Source organism: Abramis brama (assembly GCF_963993115.1).
Source record: "Abramis brama genome assembly, chromosome: 2".
NCBI lineage: Eukaryota > Metazoa > Chordata > Actinopteri > Cypriniformes > Leuciscidae > Abramis > Abramis brama.
The window spans coordinates 50053022-50074074 of NC_139964.1; the positions used below are offsets into that span (position 1 = coordinate 50053022).

General features: G+C 39.1%; 1 protein-coding gene across 4 annotated transcripts in view; it reads left to right on the forward strand.

Moving 5' to 3' along the window:
- The window catches only part of arfip1 (ADP-ribosylation factor interacting protein 1 (arfaptin 1)), a 31867-nt gene continuing 10814 nt past the window's right edge, over positions 1 to 21053 (forward strand). For 2 of the 4 annotated variants that reach the window (XM_084096638.1, XM_084096639.1), the window contains exons 1-4: positions 1 to 188; positions 3049 to 3359; positions 10018 to 10116; positions 19948 to 20059. In XM_084096638.1, the coding sequence (XP_083952764.1) occupies positions 3051 to 3359; positions 10018 to 10116; positions 19948 to 20059 (520 nt within the window). In that variant the 5' untranslated portion in view covers positions 1 to 188; positions 3049 to 3050. The remainder of the gene's footprint in view (positions 189 to 3048; positions 3360 to 10017; positions 10117 to 19947; positions 20060 to 21053) is intronic. The other 2 variants (XM_084096640.1, XM_084096641.1) reach the window with 2 other exon arrangements.

The following is a 21053-nucleotide window of genomic DNA, read 5'->3' on the forward strand; positions in this document are numbered from 1 at the left end:
GCTCTGGCTCCAGTATATCTACTGACACACACGTCCTCTTCCGGGTGTGTTTGAAAAGACTTTCACTGAGCTGTGGAGGGACTCGCTGTGTATCGAATGATACACCTAGCAACTCAAAGTCAAGCCAAGATTATTTTTATGAAACGAGCTGTGCAACAGGAAAGAGAACAGTTGTAATCCGTGTGCAGGTGAGTGCTGTTGAACAGAGTCAACTGTTGCATCGGTGCTCATGAATGTATGATGGCTGGCATGATGGCTTCAGTGTGCAGGGTTGATCCTCTGCCTCCTCTTCCATGGGGAAAAGTAACTTAAGGAAATTCAGCATACCAAACTGTCGACTTGTTTTATATTCGGTTCTAATCATTTCACGTCTTAGATGAGGAGGCGAAAAAACTGAATGTCAACTCTTCATATTCCTTATCATTCATATGTTCACGATTAATGAAGGACGCATCGTTGATTTAAAAGCGGTATAGAGAGTAAAAGGGCATGTTTATTGCGTTTTGTAACACGTAACTCGACTGAAGTGCTCCAGGCAAAGGAAGTAACTCAATAGCAACTTTGTGACGTGCGGGTGCAACAGTGAGAGATTGAATTCCAGGAAGGAATAAGACAGTGCCATTAATTAAACAACAAAACTTGTGTTCATAAAGAGGATGCTTTTAAATATACACCTTGTTTTGTTTTTGATTGTAAGTGTTGTGCGTGCCGTTGCTTAACATTGGAAAGTAGAAAATCGTTTACGTGTCCATTACGCGAAATAACGAATCCTACTATGGCAAAGGAATTATTCATGAATATTAATAACGTCATGTGACTTGACGGTCCAATGAAGAGTTCAAACTAGCGTGACCTAAGTGAGATATTCCAGTGTGAGGCCTTCGCCGTAATAGGTTTCTTAATTTCTTGTCCAGCTTTTTTATTTTTTTATTTTTTTGAAGGAACAGTGGGCTTCTTCCTACAATTGTATGTGGCCTTCTATTAAAACTAAATAGATGCTTAAAAATTCTAAATATTTTATTTCAAACTCGGAATGAGTAAATTACACTTGTACAATTTTCTTGTACAAGGTATGAAAATTAACCATGGTTTTATTATAGTAAAAGTGTAGTAACCATGATTACCATTTGTATAACCAGTTTTACCACAAAAAACATGGTTAAACTTGGTTAGTGTAGCAAAACCATGGTTACCATGGTTTAACTATAGTAAGTGTTGTTTTTTTGGTTTTATTTGTAGTAAAATCATGGTTAATATATGTATGAATAGTTAACCAATCTTCAAAACTAGGACAGATTTGCATGGCAAGCAATACACATACAATTGGACTTACTGTAAATGACACTGGTGAGGCAGCATGATCATAGTATGAGGTTGCTTTTTGGTATTGAATATAATTTTTATATTGTTTGCTGGATATGAAAATATGTAGACAAGACATTAATAATTAAAGAACATTTGAGCCTTCCTTTGTAGAAAACATCACCATGTGTAACTGGAGCTTCATTATACAAACCTTTTACCCTATTTTCTAGGTTAACTCAACTCTTACTGATACATGTGCATCATGGGAGAGTCTCTGTGTGCACAGACATGGATACATAAATATTCAATATTCATTCAGATGCATAGCTTATCATAAAAGAGTTTGGCTAATTCTTCAGCCATCTATTGTGAGTTTAGTCTAATTTATAATTTAACTCTTAATATTTTGGATGTGAGTAGTGTAGATGGTGGATCTTAGTCACTAGTCACTGCTGTACAAAGTGCTGCAAATGTATAAAATGTCTTTTTAGGCCTGAATTTGCATTTCTTTGTGTAGTTTATAGACCTTATGCGCCAGAGAAACGAGGGCGCCGCCATCTTTAGAATATTGTCTTTGAACTTCCGTTTTTGCAGTCGCTCTGTATATTTCTATGGCATTGCTGTCCAGGAGTAATTAGCTTTTGAAGTGGATTTAATTAATGTAACGTTAACAAAAGTTATCATGAGGATTGTAATGTTAAAAGCAGATGTCTCAACAAATGTCAGTAGACCGGGAAGATTTTAAAACGAGCCGTTCATTCATAAATACTATGGGTGTAACAATATATCGTGTCACAATATATCGCAATACAAAAATGCAACAATATGTATCGTGGATAGTGACAATATATATCGTGGATAGTTCACCCAAAATAAAAATTACCCTGTGAGAATAAATTAAAAATTAATAAAGTTTTCAGAGTCAGTACTACATTAAACTACAATATATTATTTTGAATATAATGTATAATAATGGGGGAATATTAGTGGGTCCTGATAATGCTTATGTTATAAGTCTTATGTTACCAGTAAAAAGTGGCCTAGGCTACATTATTTTAAATACATCTAGCCAGTGACAGAGTGCAAGCATATTCATCTAAAATAATTCTGTATTTTCAGGTTCAGAATCATGAATTTATTTATTTTGGTGTCACCATTGTCCAAGCGTATTCATTTACACCCACAATGTTAATCAACAGTACATTTTTTCTTAACCTTTTATTATATGTCTTGGAGTATCGCAATAATATCATATCGTAAGTTCAGTATCATGATATGTATCGAATCGTGAAATTAGGGTATCGTTACACCCCTAATAAATACGCAAGATCGCTGTGAAAATACAGACTGGAAGTCAAAAGACAATGAGCGCAGTGCTGAAAAAGGGCGGGGCTACACAAGGTCTATAAGAAGGACTGTATTTGGCTTTCTGTCAAAAAACATTATCTAAAAGCCAATTGAAACTAACATTTGGCGGAAAGGTGGCGCATACACTGTATTTCGATTTACTAACCCATCTTTTGCCAGGTCTGAATTTCAGCCATCAACATTGGTTCTTGGTCATTGGACCTGTAATAATTACAGGTGGTTTGTACTTAAAGTGAATGTTTGTTCCGTGATGTATAATGGCAGATCCCCTTCCTGAAACATCAGCCTCTGTGGAATTCTAACATTTTCTTGAATTCAGCACAAGAAGGGGGAAAAAAAACTTGGTCAGTTGCTCATATGTATGTTTACTTTCAGGAATGTCAGAAGCTAGTTTTGACTCGGAGAAGAATGCTTCACAGGATAATCAATTGGACCCTAAAGAACAGGGCCTCCAAAATACTGCTGAATCTCTGAGCCAATCAGAGGCCAGAAAAAACAGCCTGGATGAAACACACATGACTGAAATTGACATCAGTGAGAACAAGGAAGTTGGAAACCACAATAATACTCTTAGTAAGGATGGTGATGAAGATGAGGATTCTCAGGCCCACAGTAAAACTAGTGGAATCATTGAGGATAATCGTGATTCTGAAACGAGCAGTGTGGCGACAGAAGCTGAAGTGAAGGTGACTAATGATATTGTGAGACCTGTAGCTTGGCTTATGCTTAATCTCGCTCATACATGTTGCTATAATTTCAGGCATGAATGATTTTTCATAAGTGGGAAATATAAATATTATTTGAATCAGCCAAATTGTCTGTGATTTTAAAATAACTGGACTTTTGCCTGAATGTTACAGCATTATGAAGCATCTTTCTCTTGTTCTATTTCTTTGCGAGGTGTCCTTTATTCCTTTATATGGGTGATGGTGCTTTTTTTATTTTTTATTTTTTTGCCTATTGCCTATTCTGGTCAATTTTGTTTGGTCGTTGCTGTTATTATTGGATTTATTTAATGTACTATTTCATGCTCTTTAGTTTAAAGACTTGTCATTGCCATGCATTGTGGTGATGTGATGCACTTTACACACTTTTTGAAAAATCAAATTCACCTGTGCATAAAATCATGCACTTTATTTCAACCAAAGTTTATATATATATATATATATATATATATATATATATATATATATATATATATATATATAACCTTACCTAGCAGAGAGGTGGCACCAATACGGATCTTCTGAAATAGTACAGCATCTCCGGTTCCAAAAATAAGCAAATAAAAATATGTTTGAACCAGTAAGCTGCTTATGCAAATTGCAAAGTGATCATTAATCATTCAACAGCATATAAATCAAAACGGTCTAACGTTAAAGTGTAAATTTGCCTATTTTCAATCCGCTTTGTTTTGTTTCAATGTCGGTAGTATATGTAAATGAAGAATGTTCTCCGTGTTACCTGGACCGAGAAATTCATGTTTATTTGTCAGTAAAAGTCCGCCGGATGATGCAAAACGCTCCCAGGCTTTCGTGAAAACTACAGATTATACTTCTGCATATTTGTATCCCCGCCCATGGACCATTCGATTGACAGAGGGTTATTAACAGAACAGTTATTATCGTACTTAGTCTACTCTTTAGACGGCATTATGGTAAAAATGAAACATTATGGCAACAGCTTTCTTACCTGTATGTGACTGTGTTTTGCTACGGAGGTTTGGCGGAACTGACAGAACAGCAGTTTCTTTCATTTTTGTCCCCTCTGTTTGGCCTAAAACATTGTGTTCATGGTCATCCAGTTTGAAATGTTGACTACAAACACTGAGGTTTTTCAGATTTTCCGTTGCATTGTTCTCTCCGTATTTACGATTTTTAGCCACAGCCTACAACGTGCTGGATCCTTCATTGGAAACCAAAAGTAACTTTTTTTTGTTTGTTTGTTTTTTTGTGCATTTTTGCAAGTCAACACCATTGTGACTAAAAGTTTGCTAAGAAGTATTTCCTATTAAAGCTAGGCGGTATTTGACTCTGGTAGGCGTATCCATAGCAGACTGGTGCAAATGGCCTTGGACGGCAACAAGCCCAGTGCACTATGGGTGCTTTTCTAACAAACTGACAGCAGGACACATATTACTCAAGATGTGATTTTTCCATATTAAGTATGACCCACATGAATTGGGTAAATCTGAGGGGGAACAAAATGGGGATGGGGGGGTAGGGTTACTGTATGATGATTGAAATCATGAAATGGCCTTAAACAATTACAAAATAATCTGCAAAATGTTATGTTTTTTAATACATTTATTTCATGCAAGGATTGCTTCTGACAGCACTGCACAAGTTTGCGGCACCATCTGCGGGACACCCTTAGCATGTTGGCCAGGGTTTAAAGCACTAAATGCGAGTAAAAATCGCAGTTGAAACTGTGCTACTCCCCAGTTGCCCTGTAACTTTATTATGAATTTTGACAGTGCATGGTTGTGAGAATGATATGGTTTAGTGCGATCATCATATCGTAACGGAAATAAATAGTCATACTCAGTGGTGTAGTCTAGTTTTTTGTAGTGAGTATACTGTAATATACCCCCCCCCCCCCCCCCCCTCCCGCCGCCACCTCATACTCACCCATCCCAGACCGTCACCCCATAAGCACCACCACACTCACTAATGCATACAGTATGCATCGACATGTAATTGAGAGCATTATGAAATATTAGGTGTTATCAACATGTCAATTTATTATAAGCAACACAAGACTTTAACAGCCATTTACAGCTGGGGAGACTGGACTGATTTTCTACTGTTTAGTGTTAATCACCATCTAACTCAGCCAGTTAAGAGCTACATTTAGCCTTAGATGTTATATGAATATGGTCCCTGAAGCACAGGTTTTATCAGTTGACAAAAAAAAAAAAAAAAAAATGAAACATTATAGGCACAAATACAAATTTACTTTTAGAAATGGTGTTTTTGAAAAAAAAAATGGTGTTATTGTTTTGGCAAGTTTAGGCTACTCTTTAAATTAAAACATGTATGAAAACTTGTGTGATATTCCCTTAAAATAACGTTTTAATAGATTTTATTATTATTATTATTTTAAAATTCATTTTTACTTCTTTTTAATTTCTTTGAGTTAGACCGAACTTTTATTTTGGTGGGTTGTACCAATAGCCAAATTCGGTGACGTTCTGCTTAGCAAGCTCCATTTGTGACTGGATTCCTCGATTCGGTGTCGCTTCGCAAACACAGACGGGGTGAATTTATGAATGAAAGTGAAAGTTCTGACACAAAACGAAGTTGTTACGCATCCTCACGATTTTTTAAGTGGGTATACGGAAATCCTTGGCCTTTTCTAGTGGGTATACGGCGCATACCTGCGTATCACGTAGACTACACCACTGGTCTTACTTGTTGCACTGTTCATTTTCAGATTCTGAAAAAGCTACTCTGCAAGTGTTGTTGCTTATAAAATGCCTAGTCGTGGCCTAATGGTTATGGAGTCAGACTGGTAACCTGAAGGTTGTAAGTTCAATTCTCAATACCTGCAGGAAATGACTGAGGTGCCCTTGAGCAAGGCACGTAATCCCCAGTCGCTCCCTGGGCGCCACAGCAAAAATGGCTGGCCACTGCTCTGGGTGTGTGTGTCCACGGTTTATGGTGTGTGTTCACTACTCACTGCTCCTAATGTACTAACTTAACTTGGATTGGTTAAACACAGAGGACAAATTCCGAGGATGGGTTACTCGGCCTTCACGTCGTGTCAGTTTTTTGTCTTTTGTCAGCTAGTCACATGCCTGATTACTGCACTTTATCTGTCAGCATGATTGAAATAGTTATTCAGCCTGTTCTGATAAGGAAATGTTAACTGACTTATTCTGATAACTGAAGGGTTTGCTTAAGAAACCTATCTTTCGTTTTCTTCAAGCATTTATTAGACCTATGTCGCTTTCATGAAGAGATCATGATAACAGCTCTGTCTTTAGAATGTCTGATCAGATTGCTGTTGTTTCTGTTCTCTTTGTTTATGTCTCTAAGCAACTGAACTCTAGGGGACTCTTCTGCTGGGCTTGACCGAGGCACTGTTCATCAATGCTGCTTTAATCATCAAATCTGGTGACAAACTGTGCAGTGATTGGAAATAAGGGCTTTTAAAATTGTGACTGCAAAAGACAATCCAGATTTGAATCGCTTGTAGAGTTGTTTAAAGAAACCAGTGAGAACCACAGTTGTCATTTGATTCATCTGAGAGAGTTTAGAGTCACTGTCCTCCTGGCATGATGGCATCAGGTGGCTTTGAAAGATTCATGCGCTGTTATTGGACACTGTGTGCTGTTTTCACTGGCCAGACAAACAAGCGATCGTTCTTTAAGATTCAAATCACTGAGCCTTTCCGCATAACACAAACCGTAATAGCCTTTTTTGTAGTTACACATTAAACCACATGCAAGGACACTTTAACAATAATGGCATATTTAATTGCTTAAAGCCATAAATTGCAAAACCAAACAGTGACAGCAAGCTTTATTTTGCATTCGTAATTTGCTTTCATTTGCACATGTAACTGCAGTTTAGCAGTTGACTGTATTTTATGACAATCAATGATCTAGCTGATGTGGGCTTTTAGGGAGGAAAGAAAGTGCACTGATCAATCGGAGCACCCTTAGGCCTAGTTTACACCTGGTATTAAGATGCGTTTTGCTCGATCGGCTCACAAGTGGATTAGTTTGTTTTATTTCGATTTTGACAAGGCAGAATATTGTAGAACAAAACCCTGCAATGTATCAAACATAACACATACTCAAGACGACCTTATGTACCTAGTTTAAAAGAAATTTAAAACAACAACAACAAAAAAATAACAGGTGGGGTCAAACAGATACACAGAAAAACTTGATATACACCAGGTGTCATACATTCAAACCTGTAAGTTAGTTATAAAACAATTTAAGAGCACGTGGAATCTTTTTGTTTTACTCTGGGCACAACAAATTCCCTGCGCTTCCGTAGATAAGTAGGTGATGACGCTAAATATAGGTGTAAAGAGGGTTTAAACTGTTGTGAGCTTGTCTACTTTCGACCACTTCCAGAGGTAGTAGAAGATGCGTTCGACTGGATTGCTTTCGTTTTGTAAATGCTCATGTGGTCGAATGTGTTTGAACAACCACAAAATACCGCCTACTCTCCCCCTACTGACCTAATGCATTAACGTTATACTAGCCAGAACGGATTTAAACTTTGTCGGCTGGAGACCAAAGTTTGGTTTGAAGATGAAAAACGTACAAAGCACAATGTTCTCTCACCATTCCTGATTTCTAACATGCACTCACCGCGTTCAGCGTGGTCTTGTGGCTATCAGAGCAGAAATGAAAGCTGCTGCTCTCTGTGTTTTTCCGTCATCTCCGGGCATGTTCATATGTAAAATGCACAAGCTTATTTTGTCCATTAGATAGAAAGATCTGAAAAAACACATTCATTTACCAGCCCATAGACCCTCTCCTTGAAGAAATCAGGACAGAAGTGGTTGAAAGTGGACAAAAGAGACGTATTAAAACACCAGGTGTAAACGGGTTTGTGTCTCCCCCTCATCTACTTGTGATTCAATTGACCAAAACTACTCTTAATAGCAGGTGTAAACGGGGCCTTAGTCTCCACTCTCACTCCTGCATCGTGTCCAGGGTCATTTGTCAGATCGGTTATGGTCGCTATAGCTCATGTGTACCTGGATTGAGTGATCAGATTTTTGTGCGTTTCAAATGTGTCTTCTCATGTCTTTTTCAGTAAAAGTGCATGAAGTGACCAAGTGTCCTTAGAAGCTCTTCTGTCTATCGTGTGTCATGTAAAAACAGCCTGTGGACTTACTGTAATGCAGTGAACTTCAGCTTTTATCAGAGCATTTAAAGACTGTCCACAAAGCTCATCAGCAATCTTCTTAGCCTCTTGGCACAACTTTCTAATGCAATGTCACGTAGGCTTTATCTTGTTAGTGAGTTTTTGCCTGCTATCTCTCTCACTTTCTCTCATCATTGTACAGAGGAGTTCAGTCAGGTTAGATTTTATTTAGGCTATTTATTTATTTATTTGGTAAAACTTTACAATAAGGTTCCATTTGTTAACATTAGTTAACTACATTAGTAGTTGATGTTCATTTCAACATTTACTAATACATTACTAAAAACAAAAGTTTTGTCAGTTAATAATATTTAATGGACCTGAGGCAACATGAATTAACAATGAACAATTGTATTTTTATTAAATAACATTAACAAAGATTAGTACTGCAACATGTATTGCCCATTGTTACTTAATGTTAGTTAATGCATTAACCAATGTTAACTAATGTAACCTTATTAGTGTTACCATTTATTTGTCTATTTTTATGTATTTTCTTCCCTTACAATGAGTCCAAAGTTGTTGTTTTTCAATGATCACCAGATGGCAGTGTAGTTAGACTTAGCTATTCTGCCTGTACCTGATGAATAAATGAATGAATGAAGGAAGGAAGCAAGCATTTATATAGTGCTATACTATGTACTACTGTACACCCAGAAGTGCTTTACAATCAATGTCAGGGTTCTCTTCTCAACCACCACCAGTGTGCAGCATCCACTTGGATGACGTGACGGCAGCCACAGAACAACGGCGCCAGTGCGCTCACTGCACACCAGCTATAGGTGGAGAGGAGATAAAGTGATCAAGCCAATTCAAAGGATGGGGATTATTAGGAGCCCATGATTGATCAGGGCTAATGGAGGGAATTGGCCTGGACACCGGGGTTACACCCCTACTCTTTACGAGAAGTGCCATGGGATTTTTAATGACCACAGACAGAGTCAAGAGTTTTAACATCTCATCCGAAGAACGGTGCTTGTTACAGTATAGTTTCCCTGTCACTATAGTGGAGCATTAGGACCCATACAGACCACTGGGTGAGCACCCTCTGCTGGCCTCACTAACACCTCTTCCAACAGCAACCTAGTTTTCCCAGGAGGTCTCCCATCCAGATACTGTCCAGACTCAAACCTGCTTGGCTTAAGTGGGCAACCAGTCTTGGGCTACAGGGTGATATGTCTGTGATGAGTTTCTTATTCACTAATAGTTATATTTCCCTGTTGCTGTTAAATAGTTATTCCAAAGCAGCAGTTGACCTGATCCATTTTGTTATTTATAGCTGTATTTTCTTTGCTTATGGTGGTGCGGTTATAACTTCACAAGCCCCGACAAGCCCCTGTGCAAAGCTTTTCTGGTGGTGGAAGCGCTCTGCATCTGAACTCTCAGCTTAACCGCTTTAATGTTGTTTTCATGTCCTAGTAATTGTGTTTCTGTGTAATGTGTATTGAAGGTGGCTATGGCAGAGGAGGCCCACAGAAGCCCAGCTGCGCAAATCTCAGTCACCAGAAACGGAGAAGCAGACAAAAGTCACGAGGAAGTGTTTCAGAGGGTAAGACATGCTGCATAGAGCAAGACCAATTTTTTTCAACTAACAATGGTGCCATTTGAACACAGAATATTTGCAGATGAATGTTTCCAAGGTACTATGTAATGATGACACATAATGAAAATGACTTAAGTTGTCTCATGACTGTACATATGTTCCTAATTATTGGAAAGGATGAACAGACTATTATATTGTTACATATAGATCAATAGTAATAATAAATATTTAATAAATTTATATATATATATATATATTTAATACAAATTATTAAACCCCCATTGCAAATCAGGTTTATTGGCAAAATGTACAGACTTGGAGCTGTTTGCAATGAACAAATTAAAAAAGTAATTGAAATAGCTCCAAATACAACAAATGTTTCAAGTGGTTTCCCCAAATTTAACTGAAAATGCAACTTTTAATGATTCTGCAGTCTCAAAATTATTCAACCCCCTGAATAGAATCCCACAAATCTGCAAAACAGGTCTTGTCTAAAGCACACCTGATGCAACTAATCAAGGGCTTCATTAGTTGCTTCAGGTTTGCTTGAGCTAGAACACATGAAATATAAGGAACAAGATACTAAAAGATAACTGTCCCAGGTGGTTGCTGGCAGACAGATGAGGAAGACGTGATATCCAATTCAAAGGTTTATTTAACTAGAGAACAACAGACAGGCGAACAGAGAGCAACACACACTTAACATTGACGACACCGGACACTGAACTCAAACAGAACTGAACATATATACAGGTGTTAATGATGGTGACTGATGAGTGCACAGCTGAACGTAATTAGTGTCCGTGACAACAAATGAGTGACGAAGGCAGGTGATAACAAAACATAACGAGTCCATGTGGTGTGAGAGTGTGACAGAACCGTGGTGACGAGGCAAAGAGGATGAGGAGATGGCAAAGGCTTGGCAAAATAGACCGCAGGCACAGTAGGAGGGGCTGATGGATTTCCATCCAGGCCACAGCCAGCGGAGTGCCCCATGGTGGCGTTGACTGGCGGTGGAATGTTGGTGTGGGCCACCATGGGGATGACCGGAGACGACGACGGAGAGGATGGAGCCCAACGTGCAGCCGATGAGCCGAGGTGGTGGAGAGATGGTGAAGATCTTGGCGGCCGCGACGGAGCCGCAGCAACGACCTCCAGAGAGCGAGGTGGGGATCTGGAGGTCTGAGGGCAAGTTGGAGCGACCGAGGGCGGAGGTGGAGCCTGAGATATGGCGGAGCAAGCCGTAGCAGAAGGGGTGGAGGACCAGAGAGCAGCGGATGGTCCGCAAGTCCGCAGCGGAGGTGAAGCGATGTCTGACCTCGGTGGAGCCGACGTGCTGAGGGTGTCCGGCGAGACCGAATGGCCGATGGCCGGCTCACACACCTGGTCAGGCGCGCACTGTTCGGGCTCCGTGGTGATATGGTCCTTGGTCACTCTTGTGGACGCAGGCTCATTCATTGCAGCGGTCTCCGTCACGCTACCTGCGGTGGGCTCAGGTCGACGATCCTCACCGTCTGGGTGGTTCTGGCTGGGCACTGGATGGGGAGTGAGGCTGGCGGCATCCTCGACGGTGAACGCAGATCCGCAGGATGCCAGCACCCACTCCACATATGACACAAAGCTCCCTCATGGAACCTCCCCGGACAACTGTGCACGTGTGGTGGCGTTGAGTCCGACATCCAGGAATGTGCACAAGCAGTTGTCCGGGAAGGTGGTCTGATGGGCGAGACTCAACAACTCTTCTAAGTGTTTCTCGTGGGAGCGTTCTTCTTGCTCAAGGCACATGGGACTTACTTCTGGAAAGTCCATGATGCAAGCAGGGGTGAAAACGGAACAAAAACACTGAACACGAAAACTGAAAAAGAAAATGTTTACACACGCGTTCACTTGTTTGGTCCGGTGTTCTGTCACGGGTGGTTGCTGACAGACAGATGAGGAAGACGTGATATCCAATTCAAAGGTTTATTAAAAGGGGTGGTGTAATGCCCTTTTCACAAGATGTAAAATAAATCTCTGATGTCCCCAGAGTGTGTATGTGACGTTTTAGCTCAAAATACCCCACAGATATTTTTATATAGCATGTTAAAGTTGTCACTTTTTGAGGGTTAGCAAAAACGCACCGTTCTGTGTCTGGTCCTTTAAATGCAAATGAGCTGCTGCTCCCGACACAGAGGGCGGAGTTTCAAGAGCTCTTGTGTGTTAGCAGCTCCGATTACCTCACGCAGACACACACTATAATGTCAGAAACTGTTCTGCCTTTTAAGTTTAAACCGAAGTCAGACAAAGATGGAGAGACTCAAGAAGAAGTGACAACACTTAAAATGCAACAGGACGTCTCTGAATGGTTAGTTGTTGAATTTATGTTGCTGATGTGGAGTTAACTATCCTCAATTAGCATATTCTGTCATGATAATCTATAAATCGCTCATATAGGAACTGTTGTGAGATGCACACAGAGTGACCTATTATTGCATGTGAAAAGACGGATGCGACAGCTTGAGCAGACTCACAAATGTGCTCGACTACAACAACTCTTCCTCTTCTCAACATGGATTGCGTGTTACCGGGGGTGGGGTTTATGTAAATTTTAGGGTTGGTGATTTCTCTAACCCGTGAGGAATGTTGTGTAGTCCCTACCAGCCGTTTGTTGTAGTCCTTAAATTATTTCTTTAAAAGCAAATATCTCCCTTTGCTTTGAACTTTGAGCGTTGTAACTTTGCAGATGTTGTTTATGCTCAAACAGCAACATTACACACTAACTAAAGTTAGAAAAGTGAAATCATAATCAACCACCCCTTTAACTAGAGAACAACAGACAGGCGAACAGAACACACACCTAACATTGATGACACCGGACACTGAACTCAAACAGAACTGAACATACATACAGGTGTTAATGATGATGACTGATGAGTGCACAGCTGAACGTAATTAGTGTCCGTAACAACAAATGAGTGACGAAGGTAGGTGATGACAAAACATAACGTGTCCATGTGGTGTGAGAGTGATAATAACAAAGGTACTAAATGTTTCTAGAGACACTGTTGGAAGCACAGTTTGCAAGTTCAAAGTTAAAGGTGCAGTCTGTAAGAATGACATGGGTACTGCAGTCCAATTCAAAATAGCGGAGATCGTCATTTCTCCCGCCACCTGCTCCTCAGTCTGGACGGTGCTCACACGGGTTGCCAGTTTGAGCACACGCAACAGAAACGAGCGCAAAGCACCTTTAAAGGAACAGTGGTTACACGACCTGGACGGGGCAGAAAAAGGAAGCTATCAATGGCTGCAACCAGATTTCTGAGAAGGCAGGTTAAGAAAAACGATCGTGTGACTGCAAAAGACCTGCAGCAAGACTTGGTGGCAACAGGCACTGAGGTTTCAGCTTGCACACTAGGGCGCATACTAAATGCATGTGGTTTCCATGCCAGAACTCCAAGACGTACACCACTACTGACCCAAAAGCACACGAAAAGTGCTCAAAATCATATAAATAAACCACAGAAGTCTTGGGACACTGTTCTGTGGAGCGATGAAACAAAACTGGATCTTTTCGGCCCTATGGATCAGCAGTATGTCTGGAGGAAGGAGAATGAAGCATATGCTGAAAATAACACCGTTAAGCATGGTGGTGGCTCTGTGATGCTCTGGGGCTGCTTTGCATCCTCTGGCGCTGGAAACCTGCAGCGTGTGAAAGGCAAGATTGATTAATTGAAGTATCAGGAAATCCTAGGAGAAAACGTCATGCCGTCAGTGAGGAAACTTTGATTTGTTCATTGCAAAAAGGACTGTACATTTTGCCAATCAACCTGATTTGCAATGTGGGTTCAATAATTTAAATTACAACTATATAGGGTTTTTCCTACATTGAATTTTTGTCCTGCCAAAGCCTTATTTGATCAGTTATTGTGATTTATGAGTGATGTAGATGACTGTTGCGCTTGTGACAGGGCGTATGTTAACTGAGATGGAGAACGAACAAAGGGGGTTAAATAGAATTTTATGAAGTTTAGTGACAACATGTTACAATGTTTACATTGTACAATGACTGGTAGGATACAGTTTTTATTATTGCTTGACAAAAATTTCAAGATTTCAATTCCATTCTTGTGATTTGATTCCGATTTTGATTCAATATTGACTAATTTGGATACATGTTTATTTTAAATTTTATTTAAAAAAATAATCTCACCTAATGCTGTAAACATAGAGGGCCCAATCTGCTGGTATTATTAAAAGTTAAAAATAAATTAAATTATAATTTTTATTAGTTTTTGTTATAATAACAATTATTTAATGACATAAGTAAAAATATAATAAATATGTAATGTAGTGCTCAGCAAAATCTCCTCTAGCTATTTTTTCTATTCAGTTAACATGATATGGTCATTAAATGGCTTTCCTGAGGTAAATGTAACGTTATGTGACATAATTGTTCTCCTGCTGTTATATTGACCTCTTTCCGTGGTTGAAAAACACTACGTGGTCGATATTATGTATACTTTCGGTAAGTTGTACTGCATCTTTAAATAAAAAAGTAACAGATGATCGGTTCACGTGCACTTGAACTGAGGCGCTCAGCGATCTGTCACGTCACATTTACAAGCGCCAAACGTATTTTTGTCTAATTTTCGTAATAAAATTGACGAAATCTAAGAGCTGAGAATTAGTTTAATTTTAAAAGTAGGTACCTCTTTGCTCCGCAATTTTTCTGTGCGTGAGAAAATGGATGTGTGGCGTGAGAGCGTGTGAAAAGTGTCAATTGCGTGAGTCTCACGCTCAATGCGTGAGAGTTGGCAGCCCTGTTGTATATGGTAGAAAATTAGACTATTAGTTAAAATAAACTTTTTAATGCTACTTTTTAATATTAATATGATAATACAAAAATAATTATCAGGTCTAACAAGGAAGGATCTTATCTTACAAAGCTATGAAAACCAGTGGTAAAATCACAGCTTTATTTGCAAAGAGGGCAAGAAAGGATGACTGTGATGGTGACAGGTATAGGTGTCTGATAATTGCATAGCCTATAACAGCCACAGTCCGGAAGAAAATGAGGGGCCAAAAAAGAAAAAGAAAAAAACTGAATGAGCAACCATGTGTAAGCAATGAGGAACAAAAGAAACCATTATTGTTAAGAGACCATACATAGTATGAGATATCAAAATAAGATAAGGAAAATCACAAACTGTTTCATTGCATTTTTTTTTACATTTATTGTCAGTATTGGGCTCGCACATCACATGGGTATAGCTACTGCTTACTGTGTGTGGATGACCATGTCCGTCAGCCACCACCGAAGGCTCTCTCTCTCTCTCTATCTATCTATCTATCTATCTATCTATCTATATCTATATCTATATATATACACTCACCTAAAGGATTATTAGGAACACCGTACTAATACTGTGTTTGACCCCCTTTCGCCTTCAGAACTGCCTTAATTCTACGTGGCATTGATTCAACAAGGTGCTGAAAGCATTCTTTAGAAATGTTGGCCCATATTGATAGGATAGCATCTTGCAGTTGATGGAGATTTGTGGGATGCACATCCAGGGCACGAAGCTCCCGTTCCACCACATCCCAAAGATGCTCTATTGGGTTGAGATCTGGTGACTGTGGGGGCCATTTTAGTACAGTGAACTCATTGTCATGTTCAAGAAACCAATTTGAAATGATTCGAGCTTTGTGACATGGTGCATTATCCTGCTGGAAGTAGCCATCAGAGGATGGGTACATGGTGGTCATAAAGGGATGGACATGGTCAGAAACAATGCTCAGGTAGGCTGTGGCATTTAAACGATGCCCAGTTGGCACTAAGGGGCCTAAAGTGTGCCAAGAAAACATCCCCCACACCATTACACCACCACCACCAGCCTGCACAGTGGTAACAAGGCATGATGGATCCATGTTCTCATTCTGTTTACGCCAAATTCTGACTCTACCATCTGAATGTCTCAACAGAAATCGAGACTCATCAGACCAGGCAACATTTTTTCAGTCTTCAACTGTCCAATTTTGGTGAGCTTGCGCAAATTGTAGCCTCTTTTTCCTATTTGTAGTGGAGATGAGTGGTACCCGGTGGGGTCTTCTGCTGTTGTAGCCCATCCGCCTCAAGGTTGTGCGTGTTGTGGCTTCACAAATGCTTTGCTGCATACCTCGGTTGTAACGAGTGGTTATTTCAGTCAAAGTTGCTCTTCTATCAGCTTGAATCAGTCAGCCCATTCTCCTCTGACCTCTAGCATCAACAAGGCATTTTCGCCCACAGGACTGCCGCATACTGGATGTTTTTCCCTTTTCACACCATTCTTTGTAAACCCTAGAAATGGTTGTGCGTGAAAATCCCAGTAACTGAGCAGATTGTGAAATACTCAGACCGGCCCGTCTGGCACCAACAACCATGCCACGCTCAAAATTGCTTAAATCACCTTTCTTTCCCATTCTGACATTCAGTTTGGAGTTCAGGAGATTGTCTTGACCAGGACCACACCCCTAAATGCATTGAAGCAACTGCCATGTGATTGGTTGATTAGATAATTGCATTAATGAGAAATTGAACAGGTGTTCCTAATAATCCTTTAGATGAGTGTGTATATATATATATATATATATATATATATATATATATAGGGGTGAACAGTTTAGGACCCAATGACCGTTTGTTTGAAAGAAGACCCGGAGTCAGAATTATAATAAATTGAAGAAAAGTTTTACTGAAGTTAGCTTGCAGTTTCATCAGCAGAAGTCAGCTTCAAGACTCACACAGGAGTTCATAGGTCGCCTCCTTTACAGTTACAAAGATCACACCAGTTATACCCTTCACCAAGGTCTGAGCTACGTCCTTGCTTCAGGATTCTGATTGGCTAAGAAATAGATAAACAGTAATTTTCCACACGTATACAGATAGACTGAGGCCTATCTCCATCGATTAGGCAGCTGACACTCGGACCCTGAAGTTAGGCACGTCGTGACCTTCCAGTTTTCAGCCTTGGGTTGCTGGGCGCCAACATGTCCAGTCAACAACTCCGTCAATCTCCAATAATGCCAGTGATTCCTTAACCTGTAACCAAGAAGACTAACACACACACACTGACACACAGCTTTTCCAAGGTTGGATTTGGCCAGGCTCTAACTATAAACAAGAGTACTCTAAAAACATCAAGATAATGCGTTCTTTCTCTCAAGGAGAGCTACACTTTAGTCTAACTGGAAAGTAAGGCTTTAACAAAGAAATGGTCTCTTAAACTATTGTCTTCAATGACCCCAATATGTTTTAACACGTTTAAACGTATGTTTAAACGCAAAACAAGTCCCTATTTCATTTCTGGAAGCCGGGCTAAATAAGCAAGCACTGTTACTGCATTCAGATATCAAATACAGACATTAAAGAATACATGAAAAAAAACATTTCAGTAATCACACTGGTAACTTCTATAACAAAGTAAAATCTCCAGAGAAGTCATTCAACTCATTTGATATTTAGAAGGAAAAATATTGATTAATACCTTGATTATAATCACTCATTACATATACATTGAAGTAGCAGTGGATTCCAATCCATATTATTATTATTATTATTATTATTATTATTATTATTATTATTATTATTAATTTTTTTTACAAATCAATGCAGCACTGCTCTGATTCTATAACCAACCAATGCACAGGGTTTGAACCGTAGTTGCTATTATTGTATGTTATGGATTATGTTGGTTTGCCCAGCCCCACCTTCAGTTTCATGTATCCGGGTTAGGATTTACTTTGAGCTTGACTTCTTTTTATTAGCTTCATAAAAGTGTGCCAACATCCAAGCCAGCCAGAGAGCTCATGGTTGAGTATTTAACTAAATGTGTGTCATGTCTATGGCAACAGTCTATATGCTAGGCATTCTTCACATTAAACAGAAGAATTAGACAACATGAATCAACAGGCATCTCTAAAAGCACAGTCATGGCCAAAAGTTTTGGCAGTGACAAATTTGTGTTTTGCACCGTTTGCTTCAGTTGTTGCTGTGGTTTTGTTTCACATTGTTTCTAGATTATTGTGCAGAGTGATCAGATGCATTTTAAATAATTGCAAAAACTTCATTCGTCAAAAAATGTTGCTTTATCACTACCCAAATTATGCTGCTTCTTTTTGGCCCTAGCACGAAATGAGCAGCTAACATTATATTACTAATCATATCATCAGCACATGGGAAAGTGTGAACAAGTACTAGTCAGGTGAAATCACATATCATTCTGATTGGATTATATAAGTGATTGTTATAAAAGGAGGGAAGAAGTGTTTCCAATCATTGTGTTCTTGTGTTGGCTATGGTTACCTCCAAAAAAAGACGTGCAACCATCATCGCATGCATCAAAAATGCCTCAATTTTGCACCTTAAAGAACCATTTACCTGATCAAGAACTTGCATCTGAAAACACTGAGGCAAATACTTTTCAAATAACGGCCTGGTGTAAAGAGGGGCAGCAAAGAAGCCACTTCTCTCCAAGAAAAACATCAAGGACAGACTAAAATTCTGCAGAATTACAAGGATTGGAACTTGGAAGGTTTTTTTTTTTCTGATGACGCCCCCTTCCAACTGTTGAAAAATTAATTGTCTGGAGAAGAATAGGTGAACGCTTCCTGTCCTGTGTCATGCCAACAGTGAAGCATCCTGAAACTATCCATGTGTGGGGTTGCTTTTCATCCAAGGGAGTGGGCTCTCTCACAATTCTGCCCAAAAACACTGCCATGAATAAAGAATGGTTTCAAAATGTCCTGCAAGAGCAACTTCTCCCAACGATCCAGGAACAATTTGGTGATGATCTGTGTATTTTCCAGCATGATGGATCACCATGTCACAAGGCAAAAGTGATAATGAAGTGGATTGGAGATCATCACATTGAAAGTTTGGATATATTGTGCCAGGCAATTCCCTGGATCTTAATCCCTTGAGAAGCTATGGTCAGTCATCAAAAGGCGAGTGGACAAGCAGAAGACCACAATTTGTGAATGTATCGCCATCAGTCAGGATTTGGCCCAGAAGCTGATATCCTCCATGCCAGAGCGAATTGCAGAGGTTATGAAGAAAACGGGTCAACACTGTAAATATTGACACTTTGCATCTAATGAATGTTTTTGCCAATAAAAGCCTTTAAAACCATACCATAGAAACATCTACAAAAGAATCTACAAATACTAAAGCAGCAAACTTTGCGAAACACATTTGTTACTGCCTAAACTTTTTGGCCATGACTGTACATAATGGTACCTGTTTAAACGTTCCACACAAGAAATTTTAAAGATGCCTTGCACCACTTTTAACCCTGTGTTATAAAAATGCATTCTTTTAAATTCATTAAATATTCATGTACTTTGTACAGTCACAGAAACTTTCACAAATGCACAATGTATTTAGTTTCAGTATCTGAGGAAATAAAGAGCATTTTGATGTAAAGGAGAGACCCCATAATAATTTGTTATACTTTTGTACATATAGGGTGACTTAAAACACACAGAGCAGATTTACTTGGCCACATTGACACTGATAATATGCCCATTGTATTTGTGTAATTTGTTATTGACCTCATAAATATGCAAATAAGAACATTAACCCTGAGTTTACAGAGTTTAGACAATTTTAAGAGTGAAGTTTTTTTTGTTTTTTAGCATGAAATTGACCAAAAATTATTCAGTTTTGAAATTAAGTAGCTTAAAATTTTGACGGCTAAAAATCAGATGGGAAAAATGGGAGAAAACACAGTATACTCGGGAAATGCTTTGTTGTGATATCTTTCTTGAGTGTCATTCATTTATATTCTTGTTTGTTGTTCTCTTTCTTTTATTTCTCTCAAGGATCTGCCACATAATATCTCCTCTCCTCCTGGAACAATCATGTCACACTCCCACAATTCAAATGAAAACTATGCAATGACCGAGGGAGTGGTCCAAGTGGGTCCATTCACAGGTATAACACTAAGCATGCATTGGACATGAATATTATTTTGCATTTGTTCTTCACACAAATACAAACAATGACTCAGCATGCTACAGCTGACTAGTTTTTTTGCGCACAAACGAATGTGCTTACATAAGGTTACATACAGATTGGCAGTTCGCTCAGAGATGGACAAAATGTTAATCATTTAAAAACACTTCCTCTCATTGTATTAAATGAGATCAGGCTGGATAGAGCGTTATTCTTCAGTCATTAGATTCAATATCTTCTCACTATCCAGTTCGTCTATTTTAAACCCACATTTGTTTGTCTGTGTTTCTCTTTGTGTGTGTTGTGGAGAGAGGGAGAATTTGAATTTGAAAAGAAAAGTGTCCGTCTCATTACAGAGTCGTCTGTGATCTTTTTTTTTTTTTTTCAATCTGCTTTCCCCTTTCATTATTTCATGCTCATTTACTATGTGAATTAATTTGTAGGACAGAAACCTGGCAACCTGTCATTAGCTGGGTGTAATTGCGGACCACCCCTTTTTATTATTTCCCTTGTCACTTGTTAGCTTAGTAAGCTATGGAGCTTGTTTCATCTCCTTGCTGCAGTATCACCTACTGGCAATGAAATCAATTTGAAACATTTTATTTAAAGGGGCCATATTGTAAAGTTTTGTATCATTTCAGATTTTCCCCTGATGTTGATACTGTACTTTTAAGATGTAAACAAGTCCTGTTATGATTGGGATCTCCGACAGTTCATGTTGCTGAAATCAAAATAGTAATTTCTGTGTACACAATAGCTAGGGCTGAACGATTAATTGCATTTGCGATAATATCACGATATGATAAAACGCAATTATTATTATTTTTAAACATTTATGTCATATTGTATTATAGATTCTCTCTCCAACGATTCTGGATCGATTCAGAGAATTTCAGAATCGATTCTGAGCTTAGTTTTTAAACACAGATGCGTGATGACGCTTCGTGTTTTAAAAACACCCTTATTCTGCTTG